At 41.7% G+C, this 24409-nt stretch overlaps 1 protein-coding gene across 6 annotated transcripts in view; it reads right to left on the reverse strand.

Annotated features, from left to right (window-relative positions):
* ST6GALNAC5 (ST6 N-acetylgalactosaminide alpha-2,6-sialyltransferase 5) overlaps positions 1 to 17730 on the reverse strand; it is a 153152-nt gene extending 135422 nt beyond the window's left edge. For 2 of the 6 annotated variants that reach the window (XM_034778104.1, XM_034778101.1), the window contains exons 1-2: positions 17462 to 17723; positions 16227 to 16460 (exon numbers count right to left, since the gene is read on the reverse strand). In XM_034778104.1, coding sequence (XP_034633995.1) covers positions 16227 to 16460; positions 17462 to 17476 — 249 coding nt within the window. In that variant the 5' untranslated portion in view covers positions 17477 to 17723. Of the gene's footprint in view, positions 1 to 16226; positions 16461 to 17461 lie in introns of all 6 variants that reach the window. The other 4 variants (XM_034778103.1, XM_034778102.1, XR_004646728.1 and 1 more) reach the window with 3 other exon arrangements.
* Positions 17731 to 24409: the final 6679 nt, after the last annotated feature.

Genomic DNA, 24409 nt, shown 5'->3' on the forward strand with positions numbered 1-24409 from the left:
GGGGAGATGTGCCACTGGCTATGGCAGAACCAGGATTGGGTCATTCGGTAAGAGTAATTTTTTTTTCAAGCTAAGGAGGGCTTCCACATTATCTGTGCATCTCTAGCTGTAAAAAAGCAATATGTGTGAATGGTATTATTCTTCCAATGCTATGCTTCTGTTCTCCTAAGATAAACAAAAAGAGAGAAGGTTATAAGAGTCTTTGCCAATATAAGACTGTTAGACGATGCACAACAAGTGATGGATCATAATATAAGAGAAAAAAACACAGCTGTGGGAGGCAGGCTCTCATGACAGAGCCTCAGCATCACCTGATGGATTATTTGTCAGGGTTCACCATTTGTGAATCATGTATCTAGCTTAAGCCACAAACACTTGCAGCAGATCTAAAAGATGTGTTTTCCAGGGTGTAATCAGAATGGTCTGTTTTGCTGCAGAGGGGGAATGCACCCTTAATTCTAAAAGCTGGGCAATGCAGCAAAGCCATTGACAGTATTACAGAGTTTACAGCTTTGCTATTTGTGATAACCAGAGTTTGCTATTTCTCATTTCTTCCCTATAACTATCTGGGTTTAAATGAAACAATTTTAATTTTATCTTAGTTTCATTTCCATTCCCTGCAATGGAGAGAAGGGATGAGACAGGTACCTGCTCCTGGTCCATGGAAAATAAAACTGAAATCAGTCCTTAAATTTCAGTTTCATCATTTTAAGACTGGAAGAAGACCTTAGTTTCCTCAATGCGGATTACTGCATAAACCCTGGTTTTCCAAAAAAAGAACCGTTCCTATTGAATTCTTGCTGTGCACCACATCTGGTAGTCTTTTGGAATGAAACACATACAGTATGTAACAACTAATTGAGCAACGTCTTACAGATGTTTATTTGCTCACTCTGTTTCCAAGTTTCAGTCAATGGAAGTTAGGGTTACACACAAACATTAACCCATTAGTGAGGCACTGAATGCCCTAAGAATTTTAAGGACTGCAGGAGCTTGCCACTTTCCAATGCAGTCCATCTTAGTACTGACTGAAACTTGTTAGCACGTAATGGCTAGTAAAGTATATGACATTAATGTGGTGGTTTAAATCCTAAAACAGCTCCCGTTAAACAATGGTGGCCACAACTGAATGATAATTAAATCTTTGGGACTTTGCACTGAGATCAAGAATTGAACTGGCATGAAAAATGAGCTGCCCTTTCACACTCTTTAAGGTGGTTCTTCCAGGAAAATGTTGGCACATGTTGGCAGCAAAGCTTGCACTGCCACTCCCCATGCTGTCCCTGTCCTATGGCAAGATGTTGGACTTCAATCTCCAGGGCTGTGAACGCCAATATCTTTCACAATCACACATTCATATTTATTTTGCATGCTCATTTTCAGTATTTTCCTTTTGGAGTAGTGTATAGTTTTTTATTTTTAAAGATAAATTATAAGGGGTTAGTTAAGTCTGCAAGGCAAAAGGGGAAATAATTCAATAATCTGCCATGCAAGATCATATTCTTCCCCCTTCCACATGAGTCCACTTATTTGCTTCTCCAAATATATAAAAAAGACTTCTATTACCATGTAAGGGGCTGGTGAATGTCTGACAAGAATAGGTAGTTGGTCTGTAAAAGGGTGACTTGCCCCTTTAAGGGCTAGAGGCCTGGGGTCAGCCAACCCGGATTCCTGAAGAGGCACACCTGAGTGAGGTCAGATAATCCCGCTATAAAAGCTGTAGAATTCTGCAGAGAGGGGAGGGGGACCTCAGGAAACTACAGAGAGTAAGAACGCTCTTGCAAGGAAGATCCTGACATTGAGGGAGTTTTGACATCTGCAAAGAGTAAAGGAACTATAATCCAGCTCCAGGAAGGAGGGCTGGGGACTCCCTACCCAAAGGAAAAGAGACACTGAGCTGGGGCGGGGACGTGGAAGCCAATGGGTGTCAGGATTAAATAAACTGGATCCTGGAGGGGGAGTGTTTCATTTGTCTTTGGACTGTGCTCTGGAGTTTTCAGGAGTCCAAGAAGAGGAAATGGAGGGACTGCAGAGCACCCTCTGGCCATGAGGAGGAGCTTGGATGGTAATCACCCTGCTACATGGTCCTAATACAGTGACGTAATCCAAAGCCCACTCAAATCAATAGAAGTCTTCCCATTGATGTTACTGGGCTTTGGATCAGGACCTATTTCCTTTCTGGTTGTCTGCACTTGCTTACTTTAAGCTTGTGAGTACCTGTGTTCTCAAGCTTCATTTATTAGAATGTAGTAAATTATGTGGTCCTTGAGTGCACACCAAATGCCAGTGTTCAAGGGGTTAGTCTTCCCTAGGCCACTTTAGTCATTGGGAACTGCATGTGCTTAACACCTCCAAGAATCAGGCCACTTATTTAAGTGCCTGGATATGGGTTTAGAGTGGGATATTCAAAAGTGCCTAAGTGACTGAGGGGCACAAGCACTATTGCGTCTCCATGGGACTTGTGCTCCTAAATCACTTCAGTGCATCAGAAAATCCTGCCCTTAGATGCCAAACAAGGCATCCAAGTCTGAAAAATTTGGCCTGAATGTTTTTGTGCTTCAGTTTCCTACTATGTAATATGGAGATAATAATACCTCCCCATGTTACCAAGATGCTGTGAGGCTCAATTTTTAATATCTGTAAAACACTTTGAGATCCTCAGAAGCACAGGGATATGTAAGTGCAAACTATTATTATTTAATGAGCTGTGGAGGAAGATGGATTGTTTTATAGACTGTGCTGGTTGCGTGTGCAACATTTCTAAAACATACATCCTTTGTTAGTCTCTAAGGTGCCACAAGGATTCCTCGTTGTTTATGCATCCTTTGATTATACTTGAAGAAGAGCAAAAGAGAGAATTTATGATTCTTCAGTGGCTTTCTCTGTTCCTGTTAACTCAAAAATCGTAGACTGATTGGCTTTGACATTTTAGAAAAATAATATTTTTAGACAGCTAAGCTACTGCACCTAATATCCTCTACTTCACAGGTGCATTGCATTTTTCGTCAGTCATAAAAAGTATACATCATTAAACATTTAAATGGTATCATCACATTTGACAATTACCTCTTTCAATTCTGTGATTACATATATTTACACAAATTGCATAATTACACTAATTGTACATTAGCGGACCACAACTGATTAAAAGAAACCTATGGAAGTTTCCATTAAGACAACATTAAAATCATTAAACAGACCAGTACCAGTAAGGACATTCACAGATTAGATCTAAACCTCTAATACTTATAAGCATAACACAGCTGCCCCTTAATATTATTGTATTATGCCCTGTTGTGTCTAGAAATTGAGCTTTAATCCCTTAACTGTGGATTTGACTTTGCCTCCCAACCTCACCATTTTTTTCATGCAGTTTTTGTTGTAAGAATATTTAATGTCTTGCCTTGTCTAAATATGCTGTAACTACAGTACATTCTTTCTTGGTGACTTAATGTTGTAATCTGAAAGGAAAATGTAAGGGTAATTACTGATGCAATAAAACATGAACATACTGTAGACAACTCTATGGAATTTTAATTAGGAAAAGTAGGCTGTGTTATGATTTCCCTGTCCTCTTTTCAATGAGCTGTCTCCAAGTGTAGATCTCATTTTCATGGATTTAAAATTTTGAACATTTTTGTCAACTTCAGCCTCATCTTTTAGAAGCATAAACATAAAGCAAGTTATCATGTAGCTAAATATGGGCTCCGAATGCAATCTTCTTATAGGGGAATGTATGTATAACACAACTTCTCTTTTTATTCCTTGCTCTGTGCAAATAAGCTAAGGCATAAATATAGGAAAGGTTGATTCTTTAATTTCTTTGCACACAGATTCTGCTTAAACCAAGGCCATATCTAACCAGGCTCTGACAGTAGAAGATTAACACCCCTGCCAGACCAACACGCTTGACAAAGGAGCTTAACTTTATCCTTACGGCAGTATAAGTCGTTGAATGTGTATTACTATATAGAAACACAACTTTAATAAACACAGAAATGTAATTTTCAGTACTCTGATTGATGACAAAATATGGGCTATGAAATTTAAAAAGCACAGATCTCTATTTGTATAAGAGAAACAAAGAAATTACAATATTCATGTCTTCAAAGCATTACTTTATATTTTGAAGTCCAAAGATGCAGTGCTTTGCACAGACTGCTACACAAAAAGCACTGCCAGTAACAGAAAAGAAAGACACATACAATCCTTGTCATCCGCACTTGACAGGATATGGAAACACAATTTAAGCTACTGTACATGACGAAAGTGTTACTTGATAATAAAGATATTACCCAGTTAGCAGTCACAAGGTTTTCATGCATTTTCTGTCATCACTGCATTGAACAATTTTTGTCGAGGGCTTGCATGACCATATTTAATGTGGCCTTGTTTAATTCTGCTGCTTTCAAGTGGCATTAGTCCTCTTTTCCTATCTGGGTAGACTCTCCAACATAATCATATCAGAAAGTTCTGAAGTTAGAATATTGTCTTTTTAAAACAATATTTTCCCTTTGTGCAATACAAATGAAATATGGCATCATCACATACACTGAAAAAATACCCAGGAAGAGGCATAATTATAACAAATCAGTTATGAGAAACTTTAATGAGAGCTGAGTCTCCTTATCATCCATCACTTTATTCTAGAAGTGTCTGGGAGTACCACTATAGGTATTAGGGCTTTGTCAGTGTTCTGTCATAAATCCCGTTTCTAAGATGCTTTTAAGTCAGCACTTTTACTGTACTCCACAACAGTATAAAGATAGGTTTTCAGCTCAGGTGTGAATTTTCTTTCCAGATTTTGATGTAAACAGATATGGCCTTTTTTCCCCCCCTATTAAAAACAGATGGTGGAAGGAAAAAAACAATATTTTAGTGGCCTGTAGTTTAATTTTTGTATAATACACAGCTTTGTCTGCATAGTTTCTTTTATACAAACTGCTTTTCAAAATCCTTAGCAATGTTAAGAGGTTACATTAGCTCCAAACACATTTTGCAATTCTCCAGCGGGAAAAAAAAAAGGGCAGGAGACATATCATGTTATCATTCCATGCTGAAGTCAACATGAGCTTTGTGAGCATATTGACGGAAAGATTCAGGGCCTGCTCCTACTGAAGTCCAAGGATGTTGTGCCATTGTCTTCAGTGAGAACAGGAGCAGGATCTAGACACTGAGAGCTGGATTCCCAGCTGTGATGAGTTTAGACTCAGATGAGTTGGGAGTGAAAGGTGTTTCTGAGGCATCTTTCCACTCCCTTGGGGCCAAAGTAGTCCCCAGCATAATTTAGAACCAGGCTGCTACAAACTGCACCAACTGCAGCAGTCCCATTGGGTCATCCACTGGCTGGGCATCATGCACATAGCAGCAGCCACTCCAGGCCCCAACCCTCTTCATCAATGCCATGCCTGCCCCCAATGCTACAAGTTGCAGGAACCTGAGCTGTTTTGTGCTGCTGCAGAAGTGCAAAGCAGACACAGGTGAAGTCAATAATCTGGCTCTAATTTTTTTTTTTTACAAACTGTGGCTATTTGGGTGTTCGTACAGATTGAAAGAAAAGAGGTATTTAAATTTAATTAGGGGTTAATTATGCATGTGAATATGTATGTTTCCTAATAGTATTTAACATATTTCTTAGCAGGCCTCGATTAGATGGACTGAAAGGCTACTACCAAAATGTCTATTGTTTTTGGGGGGACTTTGTGAACTAAGACTTACATGTTGTTGTCAACCTTTTAAAAGGATTTTACGTAGTAAGAACACCATAAGGTGTATCGCAAACTTCAGCAAAGGAAGTGACATGTCAATACGTAGAGTAATAACCTAGCTATACTGACAATACTTGGCCAGAATTTCAAACTTGGGTGTTTAAAGGAAGACACCTAAAAAGCTGTTTTAGAGACAAATGTGCAGATGTGGGTGTCTAAATCAGGATGTCAGTGTCTCTAACAGTGATTTAAATACCTAAATTCTGATCTAGATGCCTATCTTTAGGCATTCAGGTTTGAAAATGTGGCCATCAATGCCATTTGTCAGTCTCAATCGATTAGGTAGATAGATCCGTTAGGTGTTACAGAAATGCAAAAGTTAGACAGACGGTATTTTAAGTAAGTCTATCAAACATCTGACACACTGTTCTCATTACCAAGATTTGTTTAATATGACTACTCTGAGCCAAGTAACATTTGTAATATGTAAAATCCTAGCTAACTGAATAATGTATTGCTGCATGGTATGCATGCTGCATGGAGCTAGAGCACTGCATCACGTTCTCCTAGCGCTGCATACATGGAACTCCCAGTGGCATGGAGGAGGAAGAGCCTTACCGACACTCTTTCAGGCTGACACTGGGTCAGACTGCAAGACCCTTACTCATATCTGGCAGTACCCTACTCCACAATCAATCCCATTGACTTCAATGGGACTTCGTAGTCAATGTCTACTATTCAATGTAACTAAGGTTATAACAAACTGGCCCACTATTTGTATTAGTTGCAAAGTACACATTACAGTGTTGAAAGGCAAAACTGGACAGTCCCATTCAAAGGCAGAGCAAGTGAGGCAATATCAGAAAGAATGTGCGTGTGGAACTAGCAGAGCAGGGAGTTATTACATGTTTTTAATTTTTAAAACGTATTTTGGATCATTATCAATTAAAAAATGGCAAACAACATGATCTGAACACTGGAAGAGGGATTTTTCCTAAGAAGGATCCCAACAAATAGCCGAGCACAAGCAGATGAGTTGAGAAAAGAGTGGCAGTTTTAATTCAGCATTTCCCTGCCAGTTACAGTCACGCCACTGACTCTCTTTTGAGTTTTTATTTTCCTATTTTAGAGACAACCAATATGCTGACGCAGCTGGAACCAACCCTTTTACAGCAGCCTTCAGAATAAAATGGACAGCAATATTTAAAAGTACAGGTGTAATTGTTATAATCTCTGAGGGTGAGTTCAGCCAAATGTGGATGGCTCACACAAGGACCCCATGTGCCCCTTAAACTCTGCAGTGGAGCTCAGATGAGAAGTCATAGGTTCTATGGCTGCACCTGGTGCCTATGATCCTCTGTGTTGTGTGGAATGGGTATGGCCCGGAATAGGCTGGCAAGTATGGGGCTGCTGCAGGAGGGGAACAGGTCGTGAGATCTGTGCTTACGTATAATAAGCGGCCCAAAGCCCTCACCTAAGGAGTGTGGAGGGGTTATGGTGACTACCACAGTCTATGACTACAGTCCATTTTCCTGGCAGTGGGCTGGAGAAGTGCGTTCTGTGCCTCTATAGTCCTCTTATGTTTTTGTGCAGGGTTAGAGGGCAAATTTCATCATTACGGAATGGGTGTCTGTTCATAGAGAATGTAATGCAAGGAAAAGAAAACACAAGTTCAGAAGAGTAATGAGCCTGCGTGTAACCCATGTCACTATAGAGGAGGCATATCCCAGAGCCTCCAAACCAGAAGGAAAGGTTTTATCACTATGTGGGGAGAAACATGTTCTTGGTGATGAACGCAGTCCCAGAAGGACCTGGTCCTTTTATTCCTGATTATTGCTCAGTGAACAGTTTCCCAAGAAGAGCAGTTTCCCTTAAGCTTCCTATATGCTGTGCCTGAAGTGTATGTACATGTTTGCACAGACCTTCACTGCTGAATTTTTCTTTTCCTTAGAGAAAACTACTGGGACGGATGCTCTGCTGACTATTACTATAATTGTTCTCTCTACTCCTGACCTCCCACAGCTGAGGGCAAAACATATTCTACATTAACTTTGGCTAACAATATGAACTTTATAGAATATTTTGTTCTTGAGAATTAAAGCCAGGGCAATATCTAAGGATGCTAATAATGCACTAAACTACAAACATGATATTATTTGGTATGACACTGTGAAGTGCTGGCAAAGCAAAACATCAAATACTGGAATTAAAAAGGAAAGCCAATTCAGAGTTCAGAGACTACTAATTGAGAGTCATTATCCTTTGAATATTCCACACTATTTCTTATCAAAGTATCTCTTCTGTGATGCTATTTTTGACTATAACTGCAATGGTATTTTAAAGGGGCACATGTAAGTATAAATCATGGGGTTTTTTTTAGAAATTTCTAACCCGTGTTATTAACAACACTCTAGATTATTAAAACTGAAATTAACCTATGCCGCTTGTTTACTATTTATGCCGTGGATTTACCCTTTACAGTCCCTTTTCTTAAACAGGGATGCTACAACTCCTGGTTCTTATGCACTAGCACAATACTGTTGTGTTTGGGTTCAAAACACACCAGTGGAATGTTTAAGTTTACTAATTATATAGAATTGATTTGCATCTCACTTATAAAATAATTTAATTTTGTCCCACATTGTAACTGACAAATGTTTCTTTGAGAATCCAATATTTATGAAAAAACAACGAGGAGTACTTATGGCACCTTAGAGACTAACAAATTTATTTGGGCATACAAGGACTCCTCATTGTTTTTGCTGATACAGACTAACACGGCTACCACTCTGAAACCTGTCAATATTTATGATTGTACTTAATACACACATACCTAAAACATAGAATGCACTTCTCTTATGCATTTAGGAGCAAACCCTCTCCTCCAGAGTACACTCTAAGCAGTGGCAGGTTCCCCATCCCAGCTCCACCCATCCTATCCCCTGTGCTAACATGTAGGTTTTCTCGGAACTCCACAATGCACATATCCTCTGAGTGGCCCCTACCCCACCATTAGCACCAAGGAACTCCACCAGTTCTGCTGCAAGGAGGCTCTGAGGGCATGAGGCAAGGGTTAGATTGCCCGTAGGGTTTTATGGAGGTCAGGGGAGAATCTGGCTCTTATCTACAATTAAATTACACAGGCATTTGGAAATTTTCAAAAGTGAGAATTTGAGAACTGTTAGCAGGAGTCTTTGAATTTAAAGTATCTGCTTTTCTAGCTGACAGGAAGCTTCACTAATTAACCTGGTCTTAAAGCACTTAGTGTTAACTGTTAGAACAAAATAGCCCTGACTAATGGAGACACATTACTTAGGGATGAGGTGAGACACTATGATGTTTAGTCTCACCTTGAAAGTGACCTTTGGGCTGTCACGTCAGTTTATATCAGCACCAAAGCTCTGCTGATTTGATCATAATTGCATTAATTAGAACTGAAATTAATACACTGAATTCCTTACTATCAATGCCACCTCTGCATCAAGAGCACGGCGCACCGTGCTGTACTGAGCAATGCACGTTGGATTAATGTAGAAGGTCAGTAACAAAAGGAAAGCTCCGCCTGTAATCAGATGTTCTACAGATTTATAGTCATCCCTGTAAATTCTGACGTCCAATTTCCACTTAAGCTCCAGTACGTTAAAGGGGAAAACTTAAGGTGCCTTATGGACAGTCATCAAGCAGAGGTGGGCAAACATTACAGTTTCCTTCATGGCAAGTCTCCTTTGGCACAGCCTTGCTACTACTGTAGTCAATAGAAGCAGAATTGGGTCTGTTAAGAGGACAGTTTGCCTCTGTTGAAAGACATGAAATAGCCTAAAATGCCCACAAGTAAAACTCAACATGTGAGAACTGTACAACATGGCAAATTTAAAAGGATATCAATATAATAGTTCAATACAGTGCATACTACAGATACATATAAGAAGACTGAAACTAATGATGAAAAGCAAAGCATTTTGTGAACCTTCTGGGGTGTGTGTGTGTGTGGGGGGGTGAGATGCTGCTATTATTTATTAATATATGATTATCTTAATATTCACAGTGGAGAGATATTTACTGTAGCTTCACTGTTCACAAGTCAGAGTGAGGGTCATAACTAGGATCAATGGAGAAACCACAGACAAAAAATGGATCCTGCATTTTTAGAGTCCTCCTATGAGTTCTGCTATTTTTCACAAAGCCTGTAAAGAAAAAGAACTTTCTACCTTAATCTGTTGTAAAGAAGGGATCAGAGCACTATGGTACATTTCATGGCTGTCACATAATACACATGAAATGTGACATTTTGAAAGTGTGAGAAAAAGCCTAAATACTTTTACAGCTTTTCAAACCAAAAAGCACTGCAATATGCAAATTAACCACCTCTCCCATTGTTCATAACTGTACTGAAATCAATCTGTAACACTAAAAAAAAATCTCTAAAGTAGTTTCGTGTTGTTTGGGTTTCTATGAAAGAACATTTTAAAAACACTGAACATGTGGATGAGTTCAGTGCAAAAAGATGAGTTTAATAAAAACTAGTTTTAGTTGTTAAAATTCTTCAAATATATAAAATCCATCAAGCAAAAAACAGTGAATGAAGCTACACACACATTTCTGAGTTCTGATGACATCCAAACTACTTGGGGACAGATCCTCAGGTGCTGTAAATTGTCATAGCTTCATTGACTTCACTGAAGCTATGACAATTTTCTCCAGTTTAGGATCTGCCTTTGATATTTATGATCACAGTAACCAGGGATGTTATCAGAATCCCATTATTTGTGTGCGTGTTAGTACAAGCTTTTACATCAGGGATGGGCAAACTATGGCCCGCGGGAACAGCGAACCGCAGCCAATGGGAGCTTCAGGGGAGGTACTCGCAGATGAGGGCATAGCGCAGGGGCTCCGCCCCCCTCTCTCCCCAGGGGCCGCAGGGACGTGTTGCTGGCCACTTCTGGGAGCAGCGCGGGGCCAGAGCATGCAGGGAGCCTGCCTTAGCCCCACTGCGTGCCGCTGCCACCCTGGAACCTGCACCCCCAACCCCTCCTACACCCCACACCTCCTGCCCTGAGCCCCCTGCCACACCCCTCCTGCACCCCAACCCCCTGCCCTGAGCCCCCTGCTGCACCCCACACCGCTCCTGCACCCCAACCCACTGCCCTGAGCCCCCAACCCCCTGCCCTGAGCTCCCTGCCACACCCTGCACCCCTCCTGCATCCCAACCCACTGCCCTGAGCCCCCAACCCCCTGCCCTGAGCCCCCTCCCGCACTCCGCACCCCCTTCCTGAACCCCAACCCCCTGCCCTGAGCCCCCCCGCACTCCGCACCCCCTTCTGCACCCCAACCCCCTGCCCTGAGCCCCCCGCTCTCTGTACCCCCTCCTGCACCCCAACCCCTTGCTCTGAGCCCCTTCCTGCACCCCGCACTCTCTCCTGCACCCCAACACCCTGCCCCAGCCCTACATTCATGGCCCTTCATACAATTTCCCCAACCAGATGTGGCCCTCGGGCCAAAAAGTTTGCCCACCCGTTTTACACATTGCATGGTGTGAGTTTATGTATAACAACTTCATACCTTAGGTGCATAATGAAATAAGAGACCAGAGACCAAGTTTCTTCAGCTACACTAGATACTCAGGCTTATCAGGTAGCTACATTTCTTTAAATGTGTTTCTGCTTTGATAAAAATGTTCTGCTAACGTATTTTATCAATTAACTAAATTCCTGGCCTGTGTAATTATACCGCATATCCATAGTCAGTATCTCCATCAGCCAGATTCCACCTTAGATAACTCTTATTTTATGAAGACTTATACTTCACACAGCAACCTGCGCTGCATTCCCCTCTCTATCTTTTACTTTCTATTGCCAAATTCTGCTGTCCACACATTCAAGCAAAACTACCAATAAAGTCAATGGAAAGTTTGCTCAATTAAGGACAACACAAATCTGACCCTGTATTTTTAAGTCAAAACCGTAAATGCATAACATGCTGAGCTGTCTGATACATAATCAGCAACAGTAATGTGTACAGTACTTTGAGAGCTTACAGATGGTAACAGTGCCAAGCCAGAACTGCTGGCTGTGTGCAAAGGTGCCTGCAATCTGGAATACAGCGAAAGGTACCATTTTCTATCTCTGTTGCATGCTCTGTAATGCAAATTGAATGTTATCACTTACTGCACACAGAAGCTGCTAAAAACTTTAAACAAGGATAATCAAAATGCAATGAACCAGTATTATGATTTGCTAAGATGAGAAAAATAGAGATCACTGCTGGTGGCACAAAAGCAACAAAATATAAACACAAGATAGTCAGCATCCAATTAATTATAACACTTTCAAACAGCTCCAAATGTAAGCCTGGTAAAACACATTTCTCTAACATGTGTATATATTTTTTCACCCAATTAAATCTTTTCCAAGTCTTGTTAAACTAAAACACTGTATCTGATTGTACTCTTTCTTCTCCCTCAAAATTTGATGGAAACATTAAAGACTTTTTCCATTTTTTTAATCTATTAACTGTATTAGTGTTTAATAACTATATGTGCTATATGTATAGACTAATTCCACTATCTCAAAACACAGGGGCAGTGCTATGAAAAGAAGCCAGAACCCCTCTCTCATACATAAATACATACTGCTGAGATTTACGTCACGACAAACTCTCCCCTGACAAGGTTATTCCAGAATAAAGTCTCCCCCTGGTGGATCTGTTACATCATAATGGCGCCATCAAGATGCTTATTGCATAATAAAGCCTCCATTCCTCAGTGGAACTTGTACGGGGAGAGGACTTCATTCATGTTGCTAGTAACATGCCTCGAAAGTCTCCACTACAGCTCAACTTCAATGTTTGATCCCCCTCTCACCAGGAGCTACTCTCCTTGATCTCCTCAGGAGCGACTAACTACTCTGTTCCAAAATGCTGTATGATTCTGTGATATAACAAAATGGAATAGACTGAACCCTCAGACTCATTTTCCTTATCCCCATAGTTTTCCAGATAAGAATGGTTAATGTCATGACGCGATGAGCCATTCACCCCAAACATGTCAAAGTTGTTGCCTGTTTAGGTGGACTGAGTAAAGAAGAAAGCAGAATAATTTTTTCCATGTAGGAGTAAAGTACCAGCACTAAAGTCTGAGAGATTATGGAGCTATAAGACTATTTGCAGAATGACTGTTCTTCAAACACTTGATTAACTGTACTACTCTCTGATCTGTTTAATTATATATATAAATATCATTGTGATCCATGTAAATTAGTGGGTTGGTCATCAAGTTCTCTGAGTGCTTCAACAAAGGCCTAAGAGCTCATACATTTTGTTTGCAAGGTTGGTCTTGTTATGGTACTTTTTTGGGGGAGAAGGGGAATGCAAAATCTTTGGTGGTCTGAAATTTTTTCCAATTACCTCTGTGGCAGGACTCTCACGTGTTATTGATAGTAACCACAGATGAGTCAATACTGGGTAAAAAGCTTTTTAACTATCCAGAGTCATGTTCTCATGTTCACTTCAGAATAATCAGATGGTTAAATACTTATTTCTTGCAGGATTTAGAATACTGCTAGCCTTTCTGTTTTCATAAATTCTGTCCTACTCACATGCAGTAATTGTTCATAAAACATTAGCACTGCCATTTATTGCTAACATTGTGATCATCATTTTGATAAACTAACAAAAAGTTACATCCCCTATCTGATGACTAGGCAGGTAGAGAGCCTGCTTCTATGGAAATCAATATGAAAATTCCTGTCGATTACAGAAGTCATGAAAGGTGCTGCTTTGTTAGTCTGTGAGACCAGTGTCCTCTCTTTAGTCATGGAACAAGTACAGCACAGACAGAAGCAGTGAAAGCTTCTCCAGGCTGGCCTGCCAATGTGCCGCAGTCTTGCTGTGAAGTAAGAGCTTCTAGGAGTAGCAAGGTGGTTGCTATTTGCCTCAGTCTTTGACCTCTCAGCAGCAGCTATCAACAAACAGTGATTTTGTGCCACTCCTGATAGTATTATAATGTAAACACCTGGCTACTAGGAACTAAAGGGAGATGTCCCACTCATTTCAGTCATCAGGTGGCAATGATTTTCAACCACTGTTGGCCTGAGATGCTAAAGGTGAAATGCTGAGAACCAGATCCAGATCCATCCAGCCTTTTTCACTATTTTTAAGAGCTCAGTTCAACAAAAAATATTATACAGCTTCTAAAGTGCAAAAGGCTGCTGAAGCTAAGAACATTGGCTGTGATGCAGAATAAAGGTAAAATGCATGAAAACAAAGACTAGTAAGAAAAAAGTTTCAAATCTCACTAGGTGCTGAGAGGCTCATGCAAAGCATTCTTCAACAGTGACTAGGAAATTAGATATGTTAGCCATATTCACAGAAGCTGTGTGGCCATCATGTCTGAGTGGACCTGGAACTACTATTCTGACTGTATATGAAATGAAAGAAGAATGTAGTAGGTAATCTGAGCATAGTAGGTGATAATTGAAATGTACGGTATGTTTATGCTGCAATTGGAGGCAGGGGCAGCTCTATGTATTTTGCCGCCCCAAGCATGGCAGTGAGGCAGCCTTCGGCAGCATGCCTGCGGGAGGTCCACCGGTCCCACGCCTTTAGCGTACCTGCCGCCGAATTGCCGCCGAAGCCGTGGGACCAGCGGACCTCCCGCAGGCATGCCACCAAAGGCTGCCTCATTGCCGCCCTTATGGCGACCGGCAGGCCGCCCCCCACGGCTTGGTGCCCCAGACACGCGCTTGGTGCTCTGGTGCCTGGAGCCGCCCCTGATTGGAGGTGTGACTGAAGCTCAGATAGGCATACCTGACTAACTTTAACCTAGCTAGCACAGTTAACAAGACCAATGCAGAGATGGTGGCAGGGGTTTCAATACAGGCAAGCAATATGAGTACATACCCAGGGTTCCAGGCAGGCTCCTACATTTCATGCTGATGCTTCTACCACCACATCTTTACTGCTATTTGTAGCTGTGTTAGCTAGCTTGAAGCTAGTGCAGGTATGCCTACCTAAGCTGCAATCACACCTTCGACTGCAGTGTAGACATTCCCTACGTGATACTTTGATCAACAAGGCCCAATGCCTTGATTTTCTGGCAAATATTCTCCTCAAGCATAAGGTGATTTACTTCGGTAGTAAACTAGTACTGGCCCACTACTGCCAGTAGCCATACATACTGTAGCCTGTGACATTTTAGTACTGTGAATAATTGTTAAATTTTATCCCTGAAGGGAAATGCCACTACAACCACAAAATACAACCTTTATATGTGCCAATATATTTCTTTTGTATATTTCTTCTCCAGAATCTAGATACCATATAAGAGAGCCCTGATTCCACTAGAGTCCATCCACCTCCCTGCCCTGCACTTGTGAAGGACTCCAGGATCCACCCACACCAAACAACGGGCACTAAGGTATGTCTTACGTGAGGGACAGCCAAGATTGCACAGCACTGGTGATGGATACCAGAATCTGTCCATCCTTAGGCAAAGGATACAGAAGTCTGAGATCCCAGGTGCAAGTGTTACCAGTCAGCCCACTCTGGGATTTTGAGCACCACAGTCGGCGGAACTTGAGGGAAGGGATACCACAGTTTACCCAGAATGGCTGAAGAGCACCAGTGTTTGTTCACCTGAGATCAAAGGGCAGCAATGTACATAATCAGAGAGATGCACCACAGTCAGCATGCCTGCAAGATGAAGACCGTGGTCGACAACTTCACTCCTCTGGCACAATGGACCTTTCTACAATAAAGGTGAAGCTCATCTATGCTTTCTTGGGGGCCAGTCCAAGGCTGTGGCATGAACTCTTACAAGAACTAAGGACCATTGCAAGCCACACCACCTTCCACTCTAAGTCAAGGCCCAGTTCTTTGACCTTGCCATCTCTAACATAAACATATAGCAGGGGGTATGTATATTATTTTTAAAAAATCCAAAATAAAACAGTGGTCGGGGAGAGGAAAGAACAAACACATAACAGATGTGCAGCCACACTGCTTTCTGCACTATTGGAAGGTGTTCGGCTACTACAGTAATGAGTGCAGAATACAAACGTGAGCAGAGAAGAGTAGAATAGGGTGACAAGCATCAGTCCAGAAACAATGAAAACACTGGTGTACCACCACAAATAAATGGCTAAGGGTACCAGTCATTGCCCACCCCCCACATACACACAGAACAAGCAGAAAACAATGACATTCCTGCCACCAGGAGTCACAGCCCTGCCTCCCATGAAGCAAAGGGTACTAGAGTCACACCAGGGCAAGGGGTGCAGGAGTCACAGCTACCCCATGGACAAGGAGTACCCCGGCCCCAGCCCCGCCCCTCTCCAAGGGGAATGGTGCCAAATTACATGTCTGAGCCAATCATTCGGGACCTGCCAAAGCTTCTGCCGGGTCTCTGAGAACAGGCCCTGAGCTGGGAGGAACCATGTGGGAGGCACCCATAGATCATTGCACCTGCCTGGGGTGCTCCATCCTCCCTGCCCTTGTGTCCAGGCCGGGGTCCCGTCGCCTCACCTTGTGGTCCAGGACACTGATGTAGCCCTCTAGGAGCCCAGCCCCCACAGGGAGCCTCCGGCGCTGCTGGCTGCTGCCCGACGGCTCGGTCTCCGGCTTCCCACTGGCCGCCACCGCCACCTGCTGCTGCTGCTGGCTCGGCTCTTTCGGGCCCCCGCCGCCGATGCTGCTGTACATGAGCAACAAGCTGGTGCACATGGTGGTGAGCACTAAACACACCGCCAGCCCATGGCGCTGCAAAGGGGACAAAGAGACACTGAGCCCCCTGCGAACAGCCAGGGGCAGGGCCAGGGGCACAGACCCACGGACGGAGGGATGGGGCTGAGCCTAACGGGGGAGGGCGCAGTTCCCCCCAGGGTGGGAGAAGACTGGACATCCTGGAGGGAGGCGAGCGGAGGGGGGATGGTTCAAATCCTGAGCGGGGGAGACCGGCTGAAGTCTGGGTCTCCTGCTCTGCACCCCCCCCCCCCCATGCAGCGCGACCTATTTGCCCCCCCCTTCCTGTCATCACATTACAGGTGGCTACACCTCGCCGGGGGCAGCGGCGAAGGTGGGGCTCCCAGTTCGTTTCACTTTCGGGGCAATGTCTTGGCGGGCGGGCGCAGCTGCTCGGGTTAGGTGTCTATTTTGGCAGCAATCGCCGCGCCTTTCCCTTTGCAGCTCCTGCAAGTTTGACACCAATTAAGACCAGGCAAAAGTGCGGCTAGCGAACTCCAATAATCCCCCCTTCTCCCCCCGCCACCTCCCTCTCTTCTCCACCCCTTCAGCTCTCATCCCTTTCTTCTTCTTTTCCTTCCGCCTCTGCCCCTCCCCTCTTTCCCTGTCCCCCTCTCCTTCCTTCCCTTTCCCAGGCTTCCCCTTCTCCCTCCGCTCTTCCCCATGCAGTCATTCCCCTTTAGCCATTCCATCCGTGCATTTTAATGACTGTTAGGAATTGTTGCACTAGCCAAGTTACAGCCAGACTCATCCTTTAAGCCGATCTGTTTTCTACACGCTCCGAACAATAACCCTGCCCATGAATAAAAGAAAAGCAGGTGGAAAGTTCTCCTCCGCCCCCGTTTTGTTCCCTTTAGTAAAATATAACAAAAGAGAAGATACCAGCCCTGGAAAGGCTGGAGCATATGTCTGATGCCCTGGCCAGCCCCGCTCCACTACCCTCGTCCTCTTCCCCACCCGGGCTGCTTTCGTTTGGTCCCCGGGTGACCTGGGATAATTAGGTCCAACAATTGACTTACCATCAGGGTCTTCATGTTGTGCACCTCTTTGTACCGAATCCTCAGGCTTGCGCATCTGGGGCCACTTTTCCCTCTAGGGTTTCCATTGTGAGGAAGCCAGTGGCATGTTTTTGCTGTGGATCAGGCTGGAGAGAGAGAGAGAGAGACAGAGACGCCCGAGCTGGGGCTGTTGGGGAAAGCACTGCTGTGGCAGAGATTAGAGACAGAATTAAAACTGGACTGGACCCTCTTAGTCTCTCAGTGATCTACACAACTGCCACCTGCCACTGTCTGCTGGGTCCTAAACTACTCCGGATCCTTCCTCGTCTCCAACACAGAGGCAATTTCAGGATAAGTAGAAGTTAAAGGAAGACATAAGTTGGGTCGTATTATTCCTCAGAAAGAAACCTCATCTCAGCACCCATAGCAGCCACTTTCCCCTCTTCTGAAACAGAACAGCAGAGAGGGATACAATTCTACAGTCTTCTGCACAATGTCATATTTAATCAGTGGGTGGGATTCTGATCAACATAAATGAAACGCTTTCAAAATACAGCAGCATTATATCCCTGCAGGCTGAGGCTAGCTTTGCCTTTTTTTAAATCCTGCTTTTAACACCAAGACACAATCTTCAATTTACCTTATTTCCATTTTGCCTAGAGGAAGATTCAACGCTCTCTAAGCATTAACTGGTTTTCTGAGCCTTGTGGTTTTGAGGCAACAATTTTTCATCTAAATAATTTTCATTTTCTCTTTGCAAATATTTTAACACCCTCTATTTCTAGTATAGTGTTAACTAAACTTTTAGAGTCTCCTGCTTTCGTATTATCTAACAACCCTTCATAATAAGTTTTAAAAAATTTAAACACACGCTGTTCTCACTAGTAAGTGGAGTTGTAGTTTCTTGTACTCTTGCTCCTAATGCCATCTTTCTGGTTGCTGGAAATAAAAGTCATTCTATTCTCATTTTGTAAGCAGTCCTCTGGTGTCCTTTACTGTTTCCTTCTTTGATTTTGCCATATTAATGATGCATAGTTCAATTGTGAAAACTTTAATAACGCAACTTAAATTACATGAATTTCTTGCTCTAGGAATTCCATATTTATCTATGCGCCCCTTCAAAACAACCCATTTTCAGGTTGGTTTCTTATGAAGTTATTAAAATGACAGTATAGCATTTTGAAAAAATTATATCTTAATTATGAACATATTTCTCTTGAAATTATTCATCAAAAATAATAGTTCTAATATATGATTTCACATCTAACCTATAGCAATATAACATTAAAGTCTACATTAAGGAGAAAATGCTCATCAGGCTAACTCAACCATGTTCACAATAATATCTTTCTCAAGGCTGGAATTGTCACTGAAATCCATTTTTCATCTTTACTAATTCATTGGTAGACTAACAGTGGAACAAATGTCATCTCTAGCTACGGCACAACATTCAGCATTTAATTCTTTTTAAGAAAGTAGAAATTATTAGCAGAAACAAAAATGTATGCTACATCAGTGGAGATGGCAGTAAACATGCTTTGTCATTTCAAAGAAGATTGCTGGCATTGCAAGTATACTTGCTATTTATTCCATTTGTGGTTTAGGTTAGAATAGTACCAGTTGTTAAGACAGGAGCAGCAGTATAAGAATAATCTTATCAGGTCTTGGTAATTCTTTATTATGTGGTTGCACTTGACACTCAAATTAGTGAAACAAAGGGCCAACTTGATGAATCATTGAAAGCAAATTATCTGCGGCTCTCCAAGGCTTCCTGCAAAAAACTACAAAAGGCAGCTCATGCATTTTACAGTGCTGTTTCTCAACCATCAGCAAGCAGGTTGCTGGTAACTGACAAAGCTCCCCTCATATATTTTGCCATGCCTAACTGAAGCATCTTATTTATGATGATTTCGGTTGATAGCTGTATGTTAGACATCTGTGACACAGTATGCTGACCAAATTCATTAAACTTATAGTTTGGGATAGTAGCTGGGCTGGTAGCTGAATATATTGATAGAGTAGCCAGGCTAAATTTTCTAATTTAATGCTGAGTTGGCCTTGAATATTGTCCAGTTTTCTGATTCTTAGATATTTAATTAGATTGCCATCCTGGTCATAAACACTAATCTTGGCAGTCAAATGAGCAGCAACACAAATAGTGTAGTGTAAAGTAAATTCTGCAGTAGTTTTTATGTGTAAGCATGGTTTGTCCAGGGAAAATTATAAATCAACTGGAAAACTGCCCAGACACTTAATTTAATTTTAAGTTTCCATAAATTAATTATTTTAGCTTTGTGGGTTTTTATATTTAAGAGCATGTATTTGTGTCTACATAAATGCATAGATATATAGTTATATGCACACACACATTAAATTTAATAATTAGGCTTGCAAGAAGTAGAAGAATATGGGCTGAGTTCATAAACACTTAATCAACTTGGAATAAAACATTTTAAAGTTCATCTGACTCGCCTGATTCAATATCAAGTGAATCATCTGGTCATAATTTCTTTTTTAAATGAAAGGGATACTGAAATGGATTTCTGATTATTCTGAATTCTGCCACAGTCCCCTGTTTACACCAAGCATTACAGGAACTGTGTTTTATCAATCAACAATTTTGTTTACTGCTTTCAGAGGGCATGTTTCACCATGGTCTAAGTCAGTAATGCTCAGTCTGAAGTGCTAGACCAGTGTCACACATACCACTTGTCATCACCCTGCACGTGTCTCTTTCTATGAGTTTCTATTTCTGTACTTATATGACCCCCATCACTATGAGATCAAGGGGTTAATGTAGATTGAAACAGAAGAGGGTGCTCTCCCCACACTACAAAAAGAGGGAGGGTAAATGCTACTCAGTCAGGCCTCGGAGAGGAAGGGGAGCTTCCCTCACCCCCCACCACACACACCCTCTTTACTTTAAACCTTGGTATTATCTGTGGGCTGAGTTAGAAGTTGCATGATGTCCTGACCTGCATGTAGTGGTTACAGGCAAGGCAGAAAAGGAAAATGGCACATGAAAACAGACAGACTGAGAAACACGTGTAGGTAGCAGTGATTCAGACAAGCAAACTTCTAAAAACCAATAACAGTCTTGGAAATGCCAGAGATCTCTCACTGATAGCTAAAGAAACTCTGCTCGTATTGTAACCTTTACTTAGCTTTTTAGATGAGTGCATTAACTACTGCCTATACATTTGTTACACAGCAAATGCCACATTATGGCTGCCCTGGGGTGGGTGCTGTCGAGGGAGAACCTCTTTTCCTCCCCCCCCCCCCGAGCACCCCAGTAGGGGACATCCAAAATGCTAATGTTCACACATGCACCCTGAGTGCAAGTTGGGGGTTTGACAATGGCTAGCATTGCCACTGGTGCCCAAAAGGATGCCTCATGGACTGAGGCCATGACATTGCCAGTATGCACACTGCCTAGTGTCTGGAGGCCAGCACTGGCAAGGGCAGCTGCTACTCCCATTGTGTAGGTATAGCAAATGCCACTTCTGATCACGTAGCTCCTCCATCCCTCTCACAATACCCAGGAGGCATTCTGTCTGTGTCTGCCCTCTGTAAGGAGAATGCCTCCAAGCCATTGCCACACAGCTGCTCCAGCTGCTCACATGTGCCTCAATCTCATCAAAGCCAGAACCTAGCCTTAAATCTTTAATTATTTTGTGGCGCTCTGTGATATTCTTTTGATGCCAGTGTGGGTCTTTTGCTGTAAAAGAGTGAGTGTTATGATGAAGTAGTAATTCTGCTTGCTGTGCGCCCAGTTTAAGGGGCAGTAAGAAAATAAAGTTCTTGTTTGTCTAGCATCATGTGCAAAGGAGAGAAAAGGAATGAGAGGGAGAGAATACATCATCAGTGGGAAAGCTCTAGGTGAGTTCTGCAGGTCATCCAAAATGAATGCTGAAAACACCTTTATACCACACCATCATGCATTCTGTAAGTGCCATGTATTCTACAGAAAAATGAGTCACAAAAATGATTCAGATACAAAACCAGTCCCAATAGTTTTAAAAAATTGTATCTTTATGCCCCTAAAGCCAGGTGCTTTAGTCTTAAAGTCCCATAGCGTGCTGAGAATAAGAGAAAAATTTTTGCTTAACATGCAAAATACCTTTAAAAATTACCTAAAATTGTGTTTTCTTTAAAGTTTCATATTTTGAGCACTTCCAGGGCTAGAAGCAAATTATGTGGTTCTATGAAAGCTGGGATTTTTCCCTCTACAGGGATAAAATCCTGGCCCCATTGAAGTCAATGGTAAAACTCCCATTCACTTCATTAAGGGCAGGATTTCACCCCAATAGTGTAAAAGTTCTATATCTAGTTCTGCAGGCTCTTGAGATATAATGTTTTAAAGAGTTTGTCACTGGTGCAGGACAGAATATTGCCAGTGTGATTTTGGGGGATGATTGGGAATTCCACATTTCAGGGGGAAGAAGAAAATCTTTTTCTGATGAGTTGATTAAACATTATGGCTGTATGAAGGTGTTCTGAGTGTTGGAAGTTGGTGGGAGAAGTGGATTAATGAGCACAGGATAGTCAAAGCTGCATGATAAATGTAATCCACCACATTAATATCCCATCCCATATGTTTTATTATGTATGTATATATTAGTTTTTAATATTTTTTTCCCCATAGAGAAAAAGAGCCTGGTGAAACCAGTTTTGCATTGCAAACACTACCAATGGAAAACACTCAACAGCCAACATGGTAATGAGCTCATGCTATAGATTTTTCAAACTGCCCAGTGAGTCATGAAATGCTTTTCAAATGTGCATCAAGGATTGGTCAAAACAAAACAAAAAAAGATGGAAACAATATTATGGATCAGTCAATACTATCTCCCTTTTATGAAATTGGGCGGCCTTTGAACTTCTGACAGAAGCAAACAGTGACAGATGCATACAAAAATGAAATATTGCATGGAAATAGAAGTGCATATGAAAACAAGGGAAAAATACTGAGGTAAGATCTGCTGAGTCTGCTGTTTTATTCATATCTATTTCTTGGTTCTCTCCCCAATCTGGGAAGCATAAATAAAGGTAATGGATATTTCAGAACCAATCTTTCTAGCACTACAAAAGGTACTTACTAGTCATAAGGCCATATATGAAATACTGTGCTTAGTTCTGATCACCTTTGAAAAAAAAATTAAAAATGTAGAAATAGACAAGGCTCAATGCAGGATGATCAAAAAATGATACAGGAACATGACATAGCTTCAAGTACACGTCTGTTAATCTATAAGGTGCCACAGGACTCTTTGTCGCTTATAACATAGCTTATACATGTAAATTGTTAGAGGTTGATATTCTTCTTATATTCTTTAGACATGATGAAATTAGGAGGCGAAATCACTGAGGTACAGTATACAGTACCAGCTTTGGCAGAGAATAGACACTCCAAGGCCTAGACACTGCAAGGTTTTTTTGAGCTACTGTCTTCTACAAAAGCAAGAGAAGGAAGAAATACATAATTTTCTATACACAGCACAAATTTTAACATATGGAATAAAGTCATTGGGGGAATTAGTTTAATTACTAGAGTTTTGTAAGAGATTGGATAAATATTTACTGAAATATTGTGGGTGTGCTTTTTGATCTAATACAGAAGTTGCAATATCAATAAGATTTTTAGCCTTCTTCCGGTAGATTGTAACATCCAATGTTTCTATATTTTGTCTTCCTTTGCTTAGAACCAGTGCACAGAACTCTCTGTACCAGTATGAAGGCTAAGCATTAAGCTGGGAGGAAATATTAAACTTTTTTTAATAGTTAAATAATAAGATGCCCTAATGAATAACCAGGAATCAAGCATTAATAAAGAATGCAAAAGAACTTATCATGGTCTGGTTTTCAGTGCCTCATGTATTATTAGACAGTCAGCTTGGAACCCTCCTGCTGTTACTTACAAAAACACAATCGGTACTTATGGTGACAGGCTGAACAACAACTATGACAAGTGGATCTGTTACTATGAAATTGAAACAGGGACATGTCAGTGAATCAACAGAAGTCCTTGAATTTTGGATTTCTCTGTCTTGTGTTTTGGCAGAAAACTAGTATTCTTAACTAAGGGTTTATCCAAGCTGTCCTTAGTATTCATAGATAATAGCTTTAGTATAACTTATGTCCCTGCTATGTTTGTTTGTTTGCCCAGACCTGAAGAATAGCCCTGTGTAAGCTCTAAAGCTTGTCTCTGTCACCAACAGAAGTTGGTCCAATAAAAGATATTACCTCACGCACCTTTTCTCTCTGGTTAAAGACAGTACTGCTCAGAGTCTAGGCTATGCTGTAATTTAATGTTTCATATTTCAGCTTTATAAGATAAAGCAGACAATACATTTAATTCATAGAGTGTTATGCTGAAATTATTTAGTGGTCTTTTCCATATGTTCATAAAACTCAAATGGTATTTCCCCAGCATACACCAAATACAGTTGTCCCAATGGATGCGGCTGTACTTCGGGATATTGTCTTGATCCTGCAAGGTGCTGAGCACCAGTGTTCAGAGAAGTCAACAGGAGTTGACGTCACTCAGCAGCTTTTCAGGATTGGGCTTTCTTTGCATGAAAGCGGGGTGCTCGTTAGCGATACAGTGTTGGGTGCCACAGTCCAGAGCCAATCACCAGGGTAGCTTTGTCCTAGGAAATATGATAGAGAATGAGCGATGTAGTGTGATAGTACAAAGATATAGAGAAGGAAGCCATTTTTATATATTTTTATTTGACTCACATTTGGGAGTAGAATGTGGCCTTAAGAATGTCATGTTAGAGGGGTTACAGAATCACATTAACATCTTACCCATTTCCTTCTTCCTGGCCTGATTCTGTAAACCCTAACTTCTTACTCACCTGACCAGACCTATGAAGACATTAACACTAGTTAGATGAGTAAGGATCAGGCCCCACACTGGTAGAAGAGTTTCTTCCTTGCAATGCAAATCTAATCAACCCCTCTCAA

Source organism: Trachemys scripta, chromosome 8 (assembly GCF_013100865.1).
Source record: "Trachemys scripta elegans isolate TJP31775 chromosome 8, CAS_Tse_1.0, whole genome shotgun sequence".
NCBI lineage: Eukaryota > Metazoa > Chordata > Testudines > Emydidae > Trachemys > Trachemys scripta.